Below are 23,616 nucleotides of genomic sequence, written 5' to 3'. Positions count from 1 at the left end.
CTGGCCTTCTTTAGTCAAAGTTTGTTGAAGAACTTGCCATTTCACGTCACATGAATTTCTCATCTTGGATGGGATCCAAATGCGATAGGACTTGGACGTTTTGGAATATCCGATGAGAGTTCCCTCAATCCCTCTTGGCGAAAACCTTTCTCTTGTTAGAAGTTTTGTCCAGAATGTACACCTTGGCTCTGAATTTCTGCATGTATTTGAGGCTGGGGCGCCTGTCCGCCTAAATCTCAAAAAGTGTCTTCGTATAGAGGATTTTTGTTGGGCACCGATTCCTCACGTGATTTGCGGTTGCAATAGCTTCAGCCCAAAAAGATCCAAATTCTGTCAACATGCAGTGTGCAGACTCGGGTGTCCTATTCTTCCGCTTGGCTACCCTATTTTGTGCGAGTGTGTACGGGGTCGTTAATCGTTGTTGAATTCCGGCCTTCGCCAGTATTTTGTCCATAGTTTTGTTACAAAACTCCCGTCCATTATCCGACTGCAGTGCCTTGATTCTTTTACCGGTTTGCGTTTTCGCGTAATTTTTGTACTCCACAAACCTGGACGCCATCTCGGATTTTTTTTTTAAGAAATCACGGTTCAGCGGCTATGGTCGTCGGTGAACGTGAGAAAGTATCAGGCGCCGCCCTGCGAGGGTGTTCGCATGGGACGGCGGAGATACATGCACTATTCCGAGCAAGCCAGGTGATCTTTTGTCACGTTTCGGGAAAGGTGGTCTCCCGATGGTGCAGATCTTGCACAGAAGAAGCACGTCGTTGACCTTGAATGTTAGGCCAGATGCCATCTCGTTCCGTAGCATGAGAGACATGTAGTTCCAGTTCAAATGGCCGAGCCGGCGATGTCATTCGATCGCGCATTTATAGCTATGCATACTGTGTCGTGTCCCTTACGCAAGAAAAATAGATCACCTTTGCGATCGGCAACCATTTTTACAACGCCGTTGACGTCTTTCACGTAATCGTGTTTTTTTGTGAATAGGACTCTGTGATTCTTATAGATTATCTTTGCGATCGATAAGAGGTTTGTTCGAAGATCCGGTACGTATAGCGCGTTCGCGAATCTAACCTCCCTGTTCCGTTTACCGTCCGAGACTGTCATGTTTACGTTACCCTTGGCTGTTACACAGGCGGTTGCCTGGTTTGCTAACTTTATGCCGTTCTCAGCCTTGTACGATCTCGCGAATAACTTGGCGTTTTTGCAGAGGTACGATGTGCATCCGCTGTTGAGACACCACCTTTGACTTGTCACATGATTTAATAGTCCGCTCGCGGAGACATTAGAGGTTTTGTTTGCGTAAAAAACGTCGCCCGCGTTATTCACACTTTGAGTTTCTCTCTTCTTCTTGAAGCAGTCCGTTGCTTTTTCTTCTTGCACGATAGTGACACTTGTGTCGTGCTTTGCTCGAGCTCTTCCTGGCTTGTTGACGGCCAGCGGTCTTATCCGTCGGTGCCCTCGACTGTTACTTCGAGAACATGGCGTTTGTATCCTTGGCGTTCTAATGAACCTTGCTATCGCGCTCTTCAATGATCTTGATTGTCAATATGCTTATTTCTGACAGATTATCACGAGATTTAATTGCGCAGCAAAAATTATTAAAACTGCTTGGTAAGTTGTGAAGCTTATAGACAGTAAGTCGCCGTTGATCTCGATATCCATGTTATGTAATTTATCCATCATATGTATCGGGACAAGTAATCTCTAACGTCCATGTATCGGGACAAGTAATCTCTAACGCTTTGTCCTCGCGAAGGGCGACCTCAAGAGCACGGCTTTTCGCATGGGTCCCTAGGAAACGTAATCAGATTTTAGTCTATCCTATGTCTTTGAATGTGTTGCAATTCCGAATATGCTTAAGTTCCGTTGGACTAATGAACAAAATTAGATCACTCTTTGCTTTGCGGTTCTGGATTGTTTAGTTGTTCAGCGCAGTTTGTGCCGCAGCGAGTGCTTCGCCTTCGCCGGTCACGGTGGGACTCGGAATGTCATTATTAACGTACGGCCACGAGTCGTTATTTATCAAGAACGCCTCAATTTGAATTAACCACGTGTCGTAATTATGTTTATTAAGAGTTCGATGCGCGTCGAATTAATCATACTCGTGTTTGACATAGTTATTCGATTAGCTATTCGCGACTCAATCATTATTTGCATCGTGGTTCGTTTTGCGTGACGCGATTAAACGCTTTCTGGGGGCGTGCGTAGAGAAAGAAATCCTTCATTCGATCTACGTTGTTCGCGAAACCGCTGGGCCCATAACCTGTTAGAGCAAGCAGGTCAGGGACAAATAACAAAAGTTAACGATTAAGATTAATGAACTAGATTATTATAACACGTGTACATTCGTGACGAAGGAAGTGTGCGTGACAATGTACAGCACCGAATGAAGGTGGACACAGAAAAGTAACTAGAGAGGAAAGTGATAGCGCCACCACAGCCAGCGGCGCCACCGCTGGCTATTGATAAAAAGTTTTATAGAAAGTTACAAAGTTTCAAATTGTTCAATATCTAATACAATGTTTAGAAAATTTTTCTAAAATTAACGTTTTGCAAACGTTGATCATTATTTCTTGCTTACTGAGTAATGCATTGTTATATAAAGCATTAATTTAAAATTTAATCAAAATTAAGTATTTTTAAAAGATTTACAAAGAACCTCGCACAAATCAAATAAAAAGTAAATCCCGGTCGCTAAAAATTTAGTATGTCATTTTTTATGGCTTTCCGATCAAAAACTCAATGGGCACAATACTCAAACATAGCTAGATTCCGAGATATCGAGGGCCGAAGATCTACTGACAATGTGCCCGTATCCAGAAAGGCATTGTGGTATATTCGGTGACTCATTTACTTTTTTTTGCAGTTTTTTGATAATGTTTATAGTATCTTTACTTATAAACTATCGAGAAACACTGAAAAAAAAGTAAATTAGCCAGCGAATACACCACAACAGATTTAATGCCCTCCTGCACACGAGTACATTGTTAGTCTTTGGCCCTCGATAACTCGGAATCTGACCATTTTTGGGTCTTGTGCCCATTTAAGTCTTGATCGGAAAGCCATCAAGAATGACATACTAAATTTTTAATGAAATCAACTGGAATCCACTTTCCATTTGATTTGTGCAGGATTCTTTAATATTGCATTTTTTATTTAAAAAAATTTAATTATAAAAAATAAAGTTATATTATGATTTTAAAAAAAGAAGCGCTACAGGAATAATTTCTGATCATGCTAAAAGATATTCTCATCAAATTAGTACCCAATTTCTGATCATTTTAATTTTATTATCTATACCAAATAAAAATTTTATTTAATTATGTTTTATAACAAAATTGTGTAACAAAAATAAACTTTTGTTTGTAAATAATTAATAAACAATAAATACATTCCTTTATAGTAAAAAAAAACATTACATTTTTAAAACTAAAATAACTACATTTTTATAGTTATCTATATTTCTTGCATTTTCTTTATTTTTAATACTTGTTGCACTTTATTTTTAACACTTTTAAAGCTTTTCTTTTCTTTAATTGAATTTTCTTATTTTTTCAGTTTCCGCATTTGTTTTGTATATTTCGTCTTTTTAATCTGTAATTTCAAATTCTTTTTATTATTATTTTTATTTAAATTTGTTGTTTTTTCCCGAATTTCTTCTTCAGCTTTTTGTTTATTATCTATAATTTTTTATAAGCTAAGCTATATATTTATCAGATGTTGCCATTGATGGTATTTTTTTTCATTACAAGATCATTGATGGAATCAACTGACCAGCAGCGTTTCTAGTGATTACAGCAGTTAAACATGTTATCAGATGAGTGTAGAGTTTTATCCTTAAATGTAAGCACTTTGCTTCTAATAGAAAGAGCTTCCGAGTACATACTGTGTCCTGGTACAGCGCTAACGTTTCACAAACGTTGCAGTTTGCATCATCAAGGCTAGGAGCTCTGAGCTGTCTTAGATTGTGATCGTTCTTATATACCCCGTTATCCTGGTGGTAAGAGGGTAAAGGGGATGAGAAGAGTGGACGAAACGGTTTGTCCAATCCTAGTAACACAATTTATTGGTAACACAAATGTTGGCCAAACTTAACACAATATTGGCCAATTATATGTGTTGCTTGAGAATGTCTTAATTGATTAATTAAAAACTGGAAGGATAGTATACGGGCTTTTGATAACTTTTATCACGGTTAACAGATGACAATATTGCGCACATACATATTGCATACATGACATTATTGCACACATACACATTACACACATGATATTTCTTTGAAGCAGTTGTGCAATATAAATATATATGGTATTGCTGACCTTGAAAAGGAACGCTTTCTTACTAAAGAGACATCACTTTATACAAGCTGATAAGAACCAATAAGTTTCCACTGTAAATTCTATTTAGGATTGGTCTCGATCCCTAGCTAGACATCTAGCTAGTAACTGACAAGGGAACCTCGCGAACCCGAAAATTCTGATTTTAATGAATCTTGGCATAAATGTAGAGGGGGTAAATACATGAATTTAGAAATTATAAGTTGGTGCTTATAAACGGTTTAAAGGGTTGAAACCACCCTTCAGAAATTTAGAGTTTTTGCCTTTTCTCGATATATCTCGTAAACTAAACAAAGTATTAAAAAATGTTTCATACAAAAGTTTTACAGTATAAATACCTCTATTTAACTATGCTATTTATTTTTTCAAAAAAAAATTTTTTTTTAAACAAATTTTTTTTCGTTGAAAAAAATATTTTTTTAGAAAAAATAAATAGCATAGTTAAATAGAGGTATTTATGCCGTAAAACTTATGTATGAAACATTTTTTAATATTTTGTTTAGTTTACGAGATATATCGAGAAAATGCAAAAATGTCTCAACTTTGAAGTGTGGTTTCACCCTTTCAAACCGTTTCTGAACCAAAATAAAACATTTCTAAATTAATGTATTTACCCCCTCTACATTTGTGCCAAGTTTCATTAAAATCAGAAAATTTTCCGTTTGGGTTTATAAACGATTTGAAGGAGTAAAATTACCCTTCAAAGATTGAGATATTTTTACCTTTTCTCGCTATATCTCGTAAACTAAACAAAATAAAAAAAAATGTTTTATACAAAAGTTTTACGGCATAAATACCTCTATTCAACTATGTTATTTATTTTTTCCAAAAAAAATTTGTTTTTGAAAAAAAATTTTTTTGAAAAAATAAATAACATAGTTAAATAGAGGTATTTATACTGTAAAACTTTTATATGAAACATTTTTTAATACTTTGTTTAGTTTACGAGATATATTGAGAAAAGGCAAAAACTCTAAATTTTTTAAGGGTGGTTTCAACCCTTTAAATCGTTTATAAGCACCAACTTATAATTTCTAAATTCATGTATTTACCCCCTCTACATTTATGCCAAGTTTCATTAAAATCAGAATTTTCGGGTTTGCGAGGTTCCCTTGTGAGTTTGAAGGCTACCAAAAATATCGGCACGCAGTTTATATGAGTTAGAAATACTAAATTAATAAAATTATTTTCAGCACCAAGATCCGCTACGCAGCGAATAAACAATCTAAACTTTATTTTTAAATAACATAATTATTAAATTGACAAATATTTGATAACAAATATTTTAAAAATAAATTTCATATTTTTTCAGTATTTTAATAAGAAAAAAACTTTGTTGTTAAAAAGTTGATTTTTATGTGATTTTTAATTCAAAATTAAAAATACTTGATTTTTTAATTTTTAGGTGAGAATTATGAGCGACCACTGGCTCGGCTGCGAGACCTCATTTCCGTTGACCTTCCATGATCTCATTTTGCCGGAAACCCATCCTCCACACACGAATTTATTAGAATTACAACCGTTACCGATTACCGCTCTCAAAGATCCAGGTTTTGAGAGTTTGTACAACTTCTCTCATTTCAATCCGATACAAACACAGATCTTTCATTGTCTCTATCATACTGATAACAATGTTCTCCTTGGTGCCCCGACCGGCTCAGGGAAAACTATTGCTGCGGAGATCGCTATGTTTCGCATTTTCAAACAGCATTCCGATCGAAAGATCGTTTATATAGCGCCTCTGAAAGCTTTGGTTAGAGAGCGTATAAACGATTGGAAGGTACGATTGGAGGAACGGTTGGGTAAAAGAGTGGTAGAGTTAACCGGAGATGTGTCGCCCGACGTGAAGATCATAGCTGGCGCGAGTGTCATCGTCACAACACCTGAGAAGTGGGACGGTATCAGTAGAAGCTGGCAGACACGAGGCTATGTGAAAAAGGTGGCACTTATAGTAATCGACGAAATTCACCTATTGGGCGAGGATCGCGGGCCGGTTCTTGAAGTGATCGTTTCACGAAACAACTTTATATCTTCGCATACATGCAACAAGGTTCGAGTCGTGGGGCTCTCGACCGCGCTAGCCAATGCGCGAGATCTGGCTAACTGGCTCGGCATCGAGGAGATGGGCCTTTACAATTTCCGACCGTCCGTGAGACCCGTACCATTAGAGGTTCACATCAACGGATTTCCCGGCAAGCATTACTGTCCTCGAATGGCGACCATGAATAGACCGACCTTCCAGGCGATCAAGCAACACGCGCCTGACAGTCCCTCCCTCGTGTTTGTGTCTTCTCGCAGGCAAACACGCTTGACTGCCTTGGATCTGATCGCTTACCTCGCGACGGAAGATAATCCCAAACAGTGGTTGCACATTCCAGAAGAGCAAATGAATAACATTTTAGAGAATATTAATGATTCGAATCTAAAGCTTACACTCGCTTTCGGAATTGGTCTTCATCACGCTGGTCTTCAAGACAGAGACAGGAGAACCGTTGAGGAATTATTTGTAAATAATAAGATACAGGTATGTGTTTAAGTTATGGTTGTACTCTCTCAACAATTTTTATTACAACTCATACTATCACAAGAATATTAGATTGAGGAGAAAATAATGTTTTTCATAAAAAATTTTTGTTAAAATAAAATACTTAAAAGATTATCTTTAATTAAAATAGATATTATTTGAATATATTATTTTTTGTTATCGTTATCGAAATAGGAGAACTCTGAATGAAAATACAAAGATATTAGCCCTTTTTTTTAAATAAAATACAACAAAACTGTTTTAAATGTAGGAAATATTATTCAAATGTAGGAATCTTTTTTTTAATTAACGCAATTTAAAGATTTCATATATTTTTTTAAGAATACATATTATTTAGATTGAATTAGATACGTATTGTTTGGATTTTATTTATAAAATGTTAATAAATTAATTCTTTGTCCGATAAATGTTTTAAGAGGTTAGACCTGCTACACTGTAGCGCACGAAAAAAAACAGCCTAATTTTGACAATTATTTACGAAGATAAGTAATATAAGAAAGAAAATTCAAGAATCGGTAAAGATTTGACGTAGTTATCGTTTCGCACGATTAAAAAAATACGATTTTGAGAAAAACACGTTTAAAGTTTTAAATAACAAGATTTCTTAAAATAAAATTTTAATTCACCCCTAATCTACTATTCCAGTGCCATATACTTATTATTCTGGTTCGACACTTTTGTCCTCCTCTTCTTTTCTTACAAGGGAACGTTTTTAGATGTAAATCTCTCATTTGAATGAGCTTGAAATATGTTATAGAGCAGCTAAAAATCCACGTATTTTTTTTAAGTGTCCTTTAGAAGGTAAAACATTCGTTAAAAAAAATTGTTTATTTTTTTTTCTTTTTCTTTTGGCGCGAATATCGACGAAACTATAAACGATAAAAAAATTTTTTAAGTAAAGATTAAATAACTCCAGAAGTACCATAAAGCAATGGAAAAAAAATTTTATGTTTTAATTTTTTAAAATATCTCCACCACTAAACTTTTTTTTTTTTTTTTAATTTATGACCAAATCAAAGATTATTTTATTACAAATTCAGTTGTGTATAATAAAGTTATGCTATAAAAAACCATTTTCGAGAATTAATTATAATCCCTTTACAGATACGCTTTTTGTGCTTGTCTATGCGGTCGAATTTTCACGCAACACGTTCTGTTTATCTTTCCGTAATAAAGGATGAATATAAATTTTTGTTTTAAAAATGTATAAAGAAATAAGCGTTTTCTATCAAATAAATTATTAATATGTATAAAAAATAAAAAACCCAAAAATTAAAATTATATAATTTAAAATTATAGGTAAAATAGAATAAAATAGAATTTTTATTCACTTCAGCATTACATTTGCTAAGAATAGGACTTGGTTTACAATTTTTTTTTATTACACTCATTCCTCCATTTATGTATCCTTCTGTCTTAACTGACACGTCCCATGACTTTATTAATATCATATAACATAATATATCTTATTGCTCCGCTATAATCCTACATTTTCACTATCGTGAGAATCTTACATATAATAATAATTTTTATTTTCTTCAGCACGCATGGCCAAGAAGAGAATCCTACATAAAATACAATATAATTATATTTAAACGCTTTTCTCGCCACTATCTTTTAACTTTCATTTTGTTTACAGTCTTCTTTCTTTCAACCTATAACTATACATTCCTATAATTATTCTCCCTTAGTTTATTACATTATTTTTTTATAAAAACTTTTTCTTCTTTTTCTTCTTCTTCTCTCTTTCGCTAAACATTCCTTTCGCCTTCTTTTACTAAAAATTATTTCTACAAATCCTTACTCCTAGATTTTGCATCTTGTTATTTGCCCCTTTTTCTCTTTTTTATAGGATCTTTAACATAACATTTTATTGTACCCTTCTAATCGCACAAGCTCTACCTATATTACAATCTCATTGTTTTTCTTTCACCTATCATTCTATCTTTTCTTTGTTTACAATCTTCTTACAACTTATAACTATATTCATTTAATTTTTCTGTTGTATTTAAGCTTCTCTCTACTTTTTATTACCTCTACGCTTACTCTAGTGACCATATTCTCTCCTAACCTAATTATATATCTGCTGTTCTTTTAGTCCACGTGTACCTATCTAATTTCGCTATTTACAAGCTGAAAACCAAAGGACCCATCTCACAGCCCTGTCTTGCTCCCTTTGTCGTACTGCAAACTTTTACCAAACCTTCTGTCCTTACTGTTACCCTCGTGTCCTTGTACCTTTTAATCTTCCATTCACACTTATTAATTCCTCTAGTGTACATTAAAAAATTTTTTCTCTTTTTACGTTATCGTCAGCTGCTTTCAAATCCAATCCATAAAAATGGTGAAAATCTTTTACTCTTCTCGCCCTCTTTGTACAGCATGGACAAAATACATAATATCCATTGCTCCTTTATCTCGATATTTCCTTTTGTCTCTTCTCTCTTCTACAACTCTGTTCCATCTAACAGTTTTACTAAGTAAATTTTTCTTCTTCCTTACCTATGTTGTTTCTTATTTGCTCTTTTCCTTCTCTTTTCCTAGTTATGTGTTTCCACAATTTTTTCCTTTCCTTTATTTTGCTTCTAGTCCAAAAAGCCCTGTAATTTACTCTTTTCTATTTGATCCTCTCTCATAATTCTAATTTTTTTTGCCTCTTTAAAATCCTTTGCATTTTCCTCTTCTCTCTTATACAACTTCTATTTTACCAGACCTTGTACTCTATTCCTTTTCTTCCTTCTACACCTTTTTTTATTGTTGCTTTCTTGATTGTTTCTTATAATTTCTTCCAGAATTCTGTGTTGCCTTGTTACCCAGTGTCTCCTTTCGTTTCCCTTTTCCTCTTCGTGTATACGTTCTGCTTCGTTGTCCTCTCCTATTCTTGATCTTCTTTCTGCAGTCCTTTCCTTCTCTTCTTCTTTCTCTTTTTCAATTTCATTGCCTAAGGACTGCGATCTAAGTGCACTTTTTCTTCTACTCTGAATTCCTTAATCCAAACATTTTTATTTATTATTACATATTCTACCTATCTTATATATTCTATACTTTACCTCTCTTTCTTATCTATATCGTCTTCTTTTTATTGCCTAATTATCTCTCTAAATTTTACGAACGTAATTTTTTGCACATCTCTATATTCTCTATCTTATTCTATTTCTCTTTTGTTTTCTTTAATTCACCTTTCTACCTTATTTAATTTTCTGCTAACCCCATTCTCTGGCCCTATTCTATCACTCTTTACGTCTTTTTTTCTTCTCTCCCTTCTCTAGCCGTGATCTTTCTACCCATGATCTTCTAGCCTTTCTTTCTGCTTCTATCGCGTTCCCTTCAATTCTCCAGCAACTTTACTCTCCTCTCTTCCCTTTCACTTCTGTTTTTTTATCCTAAACCGTTAAATACCTATCCCTATAAATAATTAACGCTATCCAATTCACATACTATTACCGCTGCACGATCATTCGCTCTCGCATCTTCTAACCAAGTCCAATTATAGGTAAAATAATTTTTGTATAACACACATTGCGTGTGTGTGCGTGCGTGCGTGCATGCGTGACAGGGTGTTCCAAAAAAATTTATTAAACATTTTTAAGTTTTTTAGAAAGCGTTTAATGCAATATTGATTGTTTAAAATTTAGTGCCCCTTTTTAGCGTATTTGTAGAGGGGTTATAATTAATTCTCGAAAAATCTGTTATGCTATGGTTTTCCATAGCATAATAGATTTTTTTATTATGTATGGCTGAATTTGTAATAAGATAACCTTCAATTTGGTTATAAACAAATTTCAAAATTTTTGAAAAAAAGTTAAGTGGGGTATTTTGAAAACTTAAAACATAAAAAATTGTTTTCCATTGTTTTATAATACTTCTGGAGTTATTTAATTTTTACTTAAACATTTTTTTATCTTTTATAGTTTTGTTGATATTCATTCTACAAGAGTAAAACCAATTTTTTTTTAACGGGTGTTTTACTTTTTAAACGTGGCACTTAAAAAAAATACATTCTCTTATTTTTAGCTGCTTTATAACATATTTCAAGCTTATTCAAATTGAAGATTTATACTTAAAAACGTTTCTTTGTTAGTGATTTAGTAGATTCTCTATAAACCTGTTTTTGCTTGTCAGTGAGAGGCCGCTTGAGACTGTTCGAACGCGTTCCGCGTCACTCGGCAACGAACTCATAAACACAAATAAATAATTTTTTTGTATCTAGACCACTTGCATACAATTTTTAATACCATAAGGTATGTTTTCAGCCAAAAAATTATTTTCCCATTTTTTGAAAATTTTACAGTGGTCTAATCCCTTAAACATAAAGTTAAAATTACCCTTTTAGTATGCGGCGAATCTTACAGGTAACACTATAGGTAACCCAACTGATACTTATCAATTTGAATGAAACTCAACTTATTAAACATCGAAAAACATTGATAAACATGGTTTTTTGTTTCTACTAAATACGCATTTTAAGAGTAGAACTCACCCCTCATGGATGGAAACAGCTACGGCTAATTATTTCCGAAACAATACATTTTCTGAAAAAAGTGCTCAGAACTACAAAGTTGTAGGGTTTAAAGTGATGCATTTGATGGTAACCTTGAGGTCGATTTGCAAGGTCAGTTGAAGATAACCTTATGTTTTTCAAAGAAAATAGCTTACTTTTAACCCCGAGAATCAATAGAGCGTAAAATTTTACGTACAGAACGTGGATAGTCCGATTGATCCAAAAGAGCCACTTGATCATCAGTTTTTTGTTTTTTTTTTTTTGTATCCAAAACGATGCATATTTTGAAAAAAATAATTTAACCAAAATTGTAGAGTTTAAAGTAATGTACTTGATAGTGACCTTAAAATCGGCCTGGAGATTAATTTTTAAGGTAAAAAATGTAGAGTGTAAAAGAGAGTAAAATTTTAAACTAAAAGTTCGTTTACCAATTTTGCGTGCGCAGCGTGCCATATGGCTCCACGGGCTCTCATACTATTCCCTTACTTAAAACTTAATTTTTGATATTAATGAATAATTAAATAAATAAATAAATTTAACAATAATACAAACAATTATAAAGGGCTCGTTAATGCTAAGCAAAAATAATATGATAACCAGGTCAATGTATCGAACCAAGACAAATTTTCTTAATACATTATAATTAATTAAATAAATATTATATAATTATTAACGTGACTAATAAGACTGTGTTAAAGATTGTTGAACAATTTTTAACACAGTGTTATTAGTCGCATTTATAATTATATAATGTTTATTTAATTAATTATAATGTATTAAGAAAATTTGTCTTGGCTCGATACATTGAAATAAATTTAAATTAATAAATAAATAGAGAAATAAATAACAAAATAAACTAATAAAGTAAATAAGTAATAAAAATAAATACAATTAGAAATTATTTCAATTCCTTATTATTTTTTATTTTTAGTTGTTATTTATTTGATTTAATTACTTAATTCTCATAATTGACTTAGCAGCGATAGGAAAAATTAACTACGGAGAGTGTGTTATACATACAAAGGTATAAAAGATTGTTGATAAAAAGTATTTAAATAAATTGTTAGTAAACAATTTGTTTAAACAATTTTTTAAAGAATTATGTCTGCATGTGTCAATTATTAGAGTGATTTTTTTTGTAGCAAAGGAGCTATCAATTTGTACTTAAAAACAGTTTTTAAAAAAATGTTTAAACAATTTTTTAAATAATTTTTTAATATCGACTGCATCATGCGTTCTTTATGCAATTTTTCCCGTAGAATTCGGTGCTATTATTTTAAATTTAAATAATACAAAAATTTGTATATCTGTTATGGTCAAACTCCGTTGCGCGGGCATTCCTAGGATTGACTGGTCAATGTGCGGAATAACCAAGCGTTTTGGTCAAAGCCCGAAATAGTTTTCGGCCTTTGACTGATATGTTTTTAGTCTATCCCAAGAGTGACTAACATGGCTGATCAAAGAAACTGAAAAAATTACTTTGGACTTTGACCAAAACGCTGGTTGTTCCGCGCGTTGACCAGTCAATCCTAGGTATGATTACAATAATGCCGTCTACGTCGCGCGCGCGCGCGCGTGTGTGTGTGTGTGTGTGTGTGCGCGTGTGTGCGCGCGTGCGCGCGCGCGCGCGCGAAGCAATCTCTACACCACATAGGTTTGCGACTTTCCACGCAAAACGAAATGCATCCTAGGAGTGACTAACATGGCTGGTCAAAGTTACCAAAAGTTTGTCTACTTTATATTTCAAATTACACAATTACAAGAGTAAAGTAAAACCTGCTTTATGTTAACAATAAAAATATTAAAAAATCTTGGCCTTATTTTTTAAAGTCTAAATTAAGTCACACCTAGGACTGACTAATCAAAAGTCCGAAGTAATTTTTTCAGTTTCTAACTTTGACGAGCCATGTTAGTCACTCCTAGAATGGACTAAAAGCATATCAGTCAAAGGCCGAAATACAAAACTATTTCGGGCTTTGATCAAAACGCTTGATTATTCCGCGCATTGACCAGTGAATCCTAGGAACGGCGCTACAGGCTTTGACCATAACATATCTACCATTCTTTATTTTTTTCTTATTATTCGAAAACATTTTTAAAAGAGGAGAGGAAGGAATAAAAGAAATTAAATTTTTTTTCATTTAAAAGTAAAACATTTTTACGTAAATTGTGGCTAAGATTTGTTCCACGTTTTACCTAAATAAATCGGCTCTTTTCAGAGCCATTTAATAGATAACAATCGGCCCTTTTTAAGGCCACGAAAACGTGGAACAAATCTTAGCCGCAATTTACGTAAAAATGTTTTACTTTTAAATGAAAAAAATTTTTTTTTACTCCTTTCTCTTCTCTTTTAAAAATGTTTTTAAATAATATAAAAAATAAAGAACGGTAGATATACGAATATTTTTATTATTTGAATTTAAAATAATAGCACCGAATTCTACGGAAAAAATTGCATAAAAAAATGCAATTGCTCCTTTGTTACAAAAAATCACTATAATAATTGACATGCTAAAATAATTCTTTAAAAAATTGTTTAATTAAATTGTTTACTAACAATTTATTTTTAAACTTTTTATAAACAATATTTTTTATACCTTTGTATAACACAATCTCCGTAGTTAATTTTGCCTATCGCTACTAAGTCAACTATGAGAATTAAGTAATTGAATCAAATAAATATTTTAAATAATTAAATAAATACGAGTACACAAATTAATCATTAACAACTAAAAATAAAAAATAATAAGGAATTGAAATAATTTCTAATTGTATTTATTTTTATTTATTTACTTATTAGTTTATTTAGTCATTTATTTCTCTATTTATTTATTTAAATTTATTTAATTATTCATTAATATCAGAAATGACAATAAAGTTTTAAGTAAAGGAATGTGTGATAAGCGTGTGGAGAGCACGTGAAGCCATATGGCACGCTACGCTTCTGCATACACCGGCCGCGCGCCGTCTGATTGATCAACTTTATTTATTAATAGTTTAGAAAATAATCTAAGCCAAAATTGGTAAACAAACTTTTAGTTTAAAATTTTACTCTCTTTCACTCTGTAAAATAAGAATTATTCATTCTGGGACACCCTGTGTGTGTGCGTGCGTGCGTGTATATATATATATATATAATAAACATATTTAAATATAGTTTGAGTAAGCATTGAGATTAATTAATAAAACTTGATTTATGTTGGATGGGTTATATGAAGTTTTAAACATTTAACGTTGTTTTGCTCAAAAACTATCTTTATGATAAAAATCAATGGAACAAAATGTGGATTTCTATGAGATCTACAACTTTTATCTAAAATATTTTTTGAAATTCCAATTATTTACAATAAATAAGTAGAAGAAACCATGATTTTATTAGTTATTTTACAGTTTTTGCTATGAAAATCAAATTTGTATCAATTTTCACTATCATACTTATAATCAGCGCGTCAAAATATGTGAGTATACGTACTTTCAAAAAAATCGGAGGTCCAACGTTTTCGGAACTTTAGCCTAAAGTTTTGATTTTTAAAGTATTTTTGATTTTGAAATAATGTTATGTAGGTATAAGAGAAACATCAAACGATGTATTGTAGAACAGGCTTTATAGAATTCGACAACTGACATGCAGCACATAATATTTTATAGGAAAACCCTTTTCTAATAGGAAACTGAATTCTTCTATTGTATATTGTACGTTCGTAGATGTTGTATCCTGTGTGAATTTCCAATAATATATTTGAGCAATTTTAAAAAAGTGTTTTTGTAACTACATACTGGAATGCACGTTTAATAACAATATCAACGTTTAAAAATTGAAAATTTATTATAAAATTCTCCATTGCAAATTATAATACAATTTAAATTCCTATAAAAATAAATTATTACACTGAAAAATATGATTAACTCACTTGTTTACATATACATCATTAATCACTTGTTTACATATAGACAAACAAATGCATCTAGGTGATGCAACAAAACGATTAGGTTAGAAAATTTTGTAAAGTTAGAACATAACAGCGCGCATCGTTGAACTTTGAATTACAATATCGAATTTGAGATTTGTAATTTAAAATTGAATGACGCGTGCTGTTATATTTTTGAATATTACAAAAACTGCGTTTTACTTAATGCTTGCAACGTTTTCGGAATATCGTTTATCATATAGGTTTCTCAATATAAAAAGTAAAGATAGGATAAATGTCTATAATAACTGCTGGTGCGAAAAATCAATTTTTTTCATTACCAATCAACAAAACTACTACAAAAATGGAATGTAGAACTTTTTTAGGAATGTTTCAATAACAAATTATAGGCTTTGCCCTCTCCCTACATCCCCGCATTAATTTTTATAAAACACGCACTTTTGCGTGCTTTAAAATAAAAAAATCTATTAACTGTTTGAATCACAGCGGAACTCTGAAGTCCCATCTTTTTACAATTACTTTTTTAATTATTTAGGGCACTAAAACCTAATTTTTTTTTCTGTTTTTTGGATTTTGATCTCGTCAATATCTTTATTAACACTAAGGTGCATGTTATTTTCATGAATTATTTAAGGGGATACTAAACTGCTCTGTTTTATCATTAATTTTTGGATACCGAAATCTTTTTATTGATTGCATGGAATTGAAAATCCTTCTCCAAAATTAAAATACAGATAATAACGCAGTGCGCTGCGATCAATTTCATACGAAAAACGAAAGAAAGTTAGAAAATTATAGTTTTGTTATCGACTTCTGTAGTCGACTCGTGAAAACATTTGCTGCGTATAAAAGTTTTAGACTTTGTACGTATAAAATAAGCATAGGGCGCACTTGGCATTTCAGCAAAGAACAATACTGTGCTTTTAGAATGAGCCTAAGAACCTTAGAAAAAAAGTTTTCGGTGTTTAAAAGGATCCTATCTGTTTTATTGTCAGAATTGTACAATTTGTTCCAATGTACAACTTTTTATTGCATTTACAGAATTAAAAATTCTCCACAATTAATTCTGGAAAAGGATTTTTAAATCTATAAAAGAAATACATACAAAATTTTGTTAATAACGTGCCCAAATGACTCTACATTATCGACCTCGATCAAGTCTGACGAGCAGTTTAGCATCCTCTTAATTAACAAAAAAATGTTTTAACAGGAAAAATTCATGTCAGAACGAACATTACGTAATATTGATGTGACAAATCTAGGGATTTTTTGAGTCGCTGATTACGAATCCGACATCAGAATTTTAAAATTCAAAATGGCGAACTCAATATGGCAGATCAAATATATTTTAATTTAGTTTATTTGAATACAATTTATAATACAGGGGTTTTTGGAGTTGCTGATTACGAATCTGACATCGGAATTTTAAAATTCAAAATGGTGGATCCAACATAGCGGACCAAAAATTTTTTTATTTTGTTTATTTGAATAAAATTTTTAATTGAAGGATATATGTAATAATAACTACAAACTTTACATCAGTTTTCAACTTATTAATTTATATTATCATAAAGGAAGATGTTAAAAAAGGGTTGATTTTTGCTTATCACATGCAATCTATACGAACCTTATTTTTTAATTCTATGGGTCACATGTATTGTAAAAAAATAGTTATAAGTTTATTATAGTTGGAACATTTTAGAATTTACTCAGATTTAGAGTAAAGTAGTTTGTATCAAAATAAACATCCTATAGTGTGCTGCGTGAAGAGCGACGACATCGCGGTTTGTCACATCTGCATTACTTTACCATTCACAACTGCCTCTTTACGTATATACGAGTACCTAAGTGTTATCTAGGTTTTGTCTCGGAAACTCCTAAAAACTAATATATATTGATCTTGAAGAACTTAAAAAAAACGGATAAAATGATACAATTTTCGATCTGCCATATTAGTTACGCTATTTTGAATTTTGAAATTCTGATGTCAAATTTGTAATCAGTGACCCCAAAAATTTATATACATATATGATGTTTATATTTAATGAAAGTGTCTGTAAAAATTTGTGACTTAAAAGGTTAATTTATACGTGCTTTATAAAAATTAATGCGGGGATGTAGAGGGAGACGAAGACCTGCCCTTGCACTCCGCTCACGCATTCTTTGCACCACATGGGTTTGCGATTTTGCATAAAAGATTAGGATAATAATAAATAGACTATCTTATTTTAAAGCACGTATAAATGCATGCTTTATTTTAATAATGAATTAATTAAGTATTTTTTGGCGCTAGGTCCCCTTTTGTCAAGATTTACTTATATTTTTTTATAGAATTTAGATTAGGATAATAATAATTAAGTTTAGATAAGAGATTATAAATTAATTTTCTTATTTTAAAGCACGCAAAAATGCGTGCTTTATAACAATTAATTCGGGGATGTAGGCGAAGCTCTCCCCTTGCACTCCGCCCACACGTTCTCTACATTACATGGGTTTGTGACTTTATGTAAAGTAGAGATATCATGTATCGTATTTATAAAATTTTTTTTTGTTTATTATTATTATATTAATATTTGTTAATTAACGAATAACGAGCGCCGGCTAAAATCTCTTGAACATCACTCAGGATGGTGACCTTGACAACATGTGTCATTGGAGCTGGATTCCCTTTTGTTAAGGTTTACTGATTTTCTTATTTTAAAGCACGCAAAAAAGCATGCTTTATAACAAATAATGCGAGGATGTAGGAGGAGAGCGAAACGTATAACTTGTTATTGAAGCATTGCCCTTTTCTAAAAACATTTCTACATTCTATTTCTATAGTAGTTTTGTTGATTGGTAATGAAAAAAATTGATTTTTCGCACCAGTAGCTATTATAGATATTCACCAAAGATAGATAATCTTAATATAAAAAAATATTAATATTAATATTAATCTAAAATTATTAAGTATAATACAAAGTATAATATAAAGAAAACTTGCTATACAGATATAATTAGTTTAATATTGTGAATTTTATTAATATTATTAAATTCAGTATTGAAATTAGACAATTTTATAATCGAATATTTACTTTTTAGTATCATAAAGTAACGAAAAAAGTAATGGTAATTTTTTTATAATGTAACGTTTTCAACTCTGATTTAACGTTTATGTATGCAACAATTTTGTTCGCGAGCAATCGCGTCCCGCTGTCCGGAGGATCGCTGCGCTTAACTGCTCGTTGCGCGCCGGAGGTCCGTGGGGAGAACGAGAAAGAAGAACTCCGCTAGCGGAGCGAACGGAAAAACAACAATGATTGAAAACACGTCCTTGCAGTTGAACTGAACACACTTCCTTTATTGAACTGAACAGTAGCTGAAGTGATAGCGCGATAGCGCGCGCTGAGTGAGTAGAGACGGCCCCGCAGAGAGCAGCGTTCCAGTGCAGCACTTCCGCTGCACAATTCGCCGCGGAACAGCGAAGGCGATCTCGCGAGTCTGGCGGTCGGAATTCAATCGACAATAATGATCTCCGTAGTGCCACCGGGTTACGCGACTGACTTTTGTGTATGTTGAAGGCCGACTGTCCTCCGCGAAAACCGATCGCAGCGGGCCCGCTCGTCGCCGCACAGTTCGACGGACGACGAATCAATCAGATCGCGCGATATCACGCCGCGCGAGGCTGAACGATTCCGGACCCGGCTGCGCTCACCGAGTCGGCCCGGTCCTCTACCCAGCGATCACGCGCGCGCCTCGAGGAACATCACCGACGCTTCGAATGCTCGGACGAATATGTTGGCGGTTCGAAGCTCCGGTGAACACCAACGGCGACGAACGCGATCGATAGATCGCGAGTCCGCAACAGTATGCATATGTTATTTAAATTCCATGTATATTATGTACATCACAGTTAAAAAAATTAAATAAAATGCATGTGTAAAATTAGTTTATAAATATTATTGAAAAAAATTTAAATTCAGAAAATAATATTGATTTTTATTATTTAAATTTCTTTTTTGCCTAGATTTAAATATACAGTATTTATTATAAAATATTACAAGAACTAATTATAAAATAATAAAAATTAATTTTATTAAAATTCAGTGCACAGTGTGAAAAATAATTACTAGTATCATCAGATTCTGATGAAAGTGCAAATGGAGCATGAATTGGCTTATTTTATTTTACATTTTCCAATACGCACGTACGCGCGCACATACCCACCCACCCACACACACACACACACACACACGCACGCGCACGCACACGCACGCACACACACACACACACACACACACACACACACACACACACACACGGCAGATAGAGTTTGGAATCACTTCACTAAATACTACGCAAATGACCTACTGTGGAGTCTTGATCTCTGCCAACGGATGCCAAGCGGACTTTATCTCCACGTGGTGCATCCTGGGTGTGCGATCTTTACGTGCAGAATGTGTTCACAATTCTGCCTAGAATTATGGTTTTGTGATTATTAACCATAAATAGACCAGTAGCATTTTTTACTATATTTAGGACCATTCTTGCAATGTTTCCCACTACTCGTTGGATAAATTATTGTTGTTTTCTGTCATCTGAGGACCCAAACAATAATTTTTTAAGGTCTTTTTCTTTTGTGGACCAAAATCGGCCTATTTTTAACCATTTTCTTCTTTATTTATACAAGAAATATCAGCATGAAGATTTAGTTATGATCGAGTAAAACTTGTCTTTATTAAAAACGTTGAGAGAAAATATCGCTAATAAAAGCCAGCACTAAGTGTAATTGTGCAAAAATTTATTGAATAAACTGTATAATAAAATATATGTATATAAGCGCTCTAAATCAACAAAGTCAAAGCACTTACACATATACAATGTGACGGTCTAACTTTAATTGAATTTGGTTCTCTATTTGACAGTTGTTTCCGGACTGATCTTAAATGCCTCAGTTTTACATACAGTTTTGAGTTAATAACTTTTGATTTAATTTTTAACTTTAACTAATTATTTTTGAAACATTATTTTATAAATTTTAACTTATTAACTTTTCTTTTAATTAAAAATTTTATCTGGGTGAAAGAAAAAAGTTATAAAATAAAAGTACATTTCTGCATGAAAACAATATTTTTTGTTATTTCATATAATTAGTATTATAACTTAACCCATTAAAGCCCAAAGACACGCAATTTTTCATTTATTTTTGAACTTTATTTTCAACAGGAAAAATGGGAAATATTTAGACCAAAACCATGTATTTTGTTATTTTTGGGTGTGCTCTTTCGATTTTCGGAGTCAAAATTGCATTTTCATGCCTCAGAAAACTAATATGGCGGACTTTAAGTAAAAAAGTACTGAAAAATTCAAAAAAAATTATTTTTTAATAATTTTTTTCGAGTAGAAAAAATATTAGAATCCATTTCTAACCGCGTTTAAAGGTGGATAAAATAGTTAAAGTTTAACGAGAAATTTTTTTTCAACCCCAATTTCCTGCAACCTTCTCAAAATGGCGGAAATTGCAAGAAATTTAGTGAAATACAGATTTTTTTTCAATAATTCTATGAAAATCAAACATTGTCAAGTTTCATGAATTTTGGATGGATTCAACATTATTGTTTATATTTTTATCAGAATTTATAATCTTAATAATGGCGGATACAGAGAATTAAAAAAATAATTTTTTCGTGATTATTAGCAACAGAAGTTTTGAAATTATAAGTTTTGTATGTTTTTATTTATGTTTTGGATATCACAAAATGGCGGATCCAAAATGGCTAATAATGGAAAATAAAAAATATCAGAATTTTCAAATAAAAAAATATCGTATTCTATAAAAAAATTTTTTGAAGAAAGTATTCTTGTCAATTTTTCATTGGATGCGTTGTTTTCGAGAAAATAAAATCATAAAGTTTTGAAATTATAATCACTATCCTTTACAGCACAGAAGCTTTCAGCAACATTGCTGCAACGTTACAATATTACGAATTGCAATGTAATATTGTAGAGACGTTTCAGAAATATGCAATATCAATTACACCAAAATGTTCCAGTAATGTTGCAGGGTAGTTGGGATCGCTGTCGTCACTCCTCGGGTCAGGTTCCGTGAGAGATTGTAGCCGATTTTAGAATAACAAAATGTATATATTCTTGGTTTACAAGGTTACAAAGAAGTTACACTGATTCGTTATCGAATAACCCGTGACAAATATTTGATATCGAGCGACATACGTTCGTCGCTATGGCACGCAAGTAAGCTCACTCGTTGTCTTTACATCGGTGTTTATATACACCGATTTTTGGCGTATAACCGGGGAAGGTACTTCCGCGGTCACTGGCCTTTGGTCAATACACTTGCTTAGCCAGCAATTGCTGGCTATGCAGATTCCACCCCAAAATCAAGAGATTTTGGGTGTTGTTTCTTAAGCAACCGGGTGCATTGCCCGGTGCGACGCCCGGTATGTTCACGCGCGAGGTGTCACTTGACACCTTTATCGCTTGCAACATTCTTTGTGTGAGTGCATCACACTCACAACAAAGTGTTCCAATATACGTGCAACTTCGTGCAAAAAGACATTTGTGACATTTTTTAATAGTTTTGTGAGATTTAAATATTTGGATTTGTGTGCATTATATTAAAGATTATACTAAAGATAATCTTTTTGAGATTTTTAATAGAACAGTAAATTAAACAATTTTTTTAATAAAGAATAAAATTATCATGTATGATTGATTATTTGAAAAATTATTCAATTTACTGTTCTATTATAACTTTTGAAAAATGCAATTAATCGACTATAAATATTAATGCTAAGAAATTCATATATATGTATTCATTAATATTATTGCTTTTGACAATAACTAGAATACTACTACTTAAAAATAATACTACTTAGATAATAGAATATTTTTTTGCATTTTTCTTTTTTTAAATAATTATTGCTGAAACAGGACTTACAATAATATAAATTATATGTATTATAATATTTTTGAGTTCTAATTACACATGTTCCTGAGCAACATTAATTATAATTGCAATTCCAAAATAATTCAATTTCAAAATAATTATAATTTCAAAACTTTATAATTTTATTTTCTCAAAAACAATGCATCCAATAAAAAATTGACAAGAAATTTTCTTCAAGAAATTTTTTTATAGAGTACGATACTTTTTTATTTAAAAATTCTAACATTTTTTATTTTCCATACGCTATCTTGGATCCGCTATTTTGCGATATCCAAAACGTAAAAAAAACATACAAAACTTATAATTTCAAAACTTCTGTTGCTAATAATCACGAAAAAATTAATTATTTTTTTAGTTCTCTGACCACCATATTGGATCCGCCATTATTAAGATTGTAAATTCTGATAAAACATGAACAATGATGTTGAATTCTAAAATTTGAATTCTAAAATGAATCTAAAATTTATACTATGAAGCTTGACAATGTTTGATTTTCATAGAATTATTGAGAAAAAATCTATATTTCATTAAATTTCTTGCAATTTTCGCCATTTTGAAAAAGTTGCAGTAAATTAGGGTTGCAAAAAAATTTTTCTTGTTAATCCTCAATTATTTTATCCACCTTCGGACGCAGTTAAAAATGGATTCTAATATTTTTTTTACTCAAAAAAAATTATCAAATTTTTTTCCAATTTTTTAGTACTTTTCCACTTAAAATTTGCCATATTGGTTTTTTGAGGCATAAAAATGCAATTTTAACCCCCGGAAATCGAAAGAGCACACCCAAAAATAACAATGATATATAGTTTTGGTTAAAATATTTCCCATTTTTTCTATTAAGAATAAAGTTCAAAAATGAACGAAAAATTGCGTGTCTTTGCGTTAAGGGGATGCTGGAGTTGTCTGTTTTACCGAAGAAGAGATAGTAATTTTTGTTTCACAATATCTTTTTATTTCTTTTATAGATTTAGAAATCTTTTTCCAGGATAAAAGAGATCCAGAATACGCATTACTACCAGTCTGTGGAGTGGAGTTTCTACCAAAAACGGAAAAAAATTATTAATTTGCTGTCACATCATAACAATGTTTACTTAATATAAAAGATCTACAGTTTGTACTTACGAAATTCATATTCACAGACTAGTAGACGACGAGAACAAATAGTGTCGAGTTTCGAAAATTAGATTTTAGTGCTTAATTCAGACGAAATTGCGAAACGAAAATTTAGGTTATATACGTGTAAAACGCAGATAAGTAAAGCAATAAAAAAAAATTTTTGTTCTCGATATAAATTTCAATTCACAGATAGATATTAATATGTGTATTTTAATTCTGGAAAAAAATTTCCAAATCTA

At 32.0% G+C, this 23,616-nt stretch overlaps 1 protein-coding gene across 6 annotated transcripts in view; it reads left to right on the top strand.

Moving 5' to 3' along the window:
- Nucleotides 1-23,616, top strand: part of LOC105833264 (activating signal cointegrator 1 complex subunit 3) — a 122,977-nt gene that overhangs the window by 51,887 nt on the left and 47,474 nt on the right. For all 6 annotated transcript variants that reach the window (XM_036288342.1, XM_036288343.1, XM_036288341.1 and 3 more), the window contains exon 9: nt 5,746-6,864. In XM_036288342.1, the coding sequence (XP_036144235.1) occupies nt 5,746-6,864 (1,119 nt within the window). The remainder of the gene's footprint in view (nt 1-5,745; nt 6,865-23,616) is intronic.

This window comes from Monomorium pharaonis, chromosome 6 (assembly GCF_013373865.1).
Source record: "Monomorium pharaonis isolate MP-MQ-018 chromosome 6, ASM1337386v2, whole genome shotgun sequence".
Lineage (NCBI taxonomy): Eukaryota > Metazoa > Arthropoda > Insecta > Hymenoptera > Formicidae > Monomorium > Monomorium pharaonis.
The sequence above is the reverse complement of the archived record's forward strand: the minus strand, read 5'-3'. Positions and strand labels throughout refer to the sequence as shown.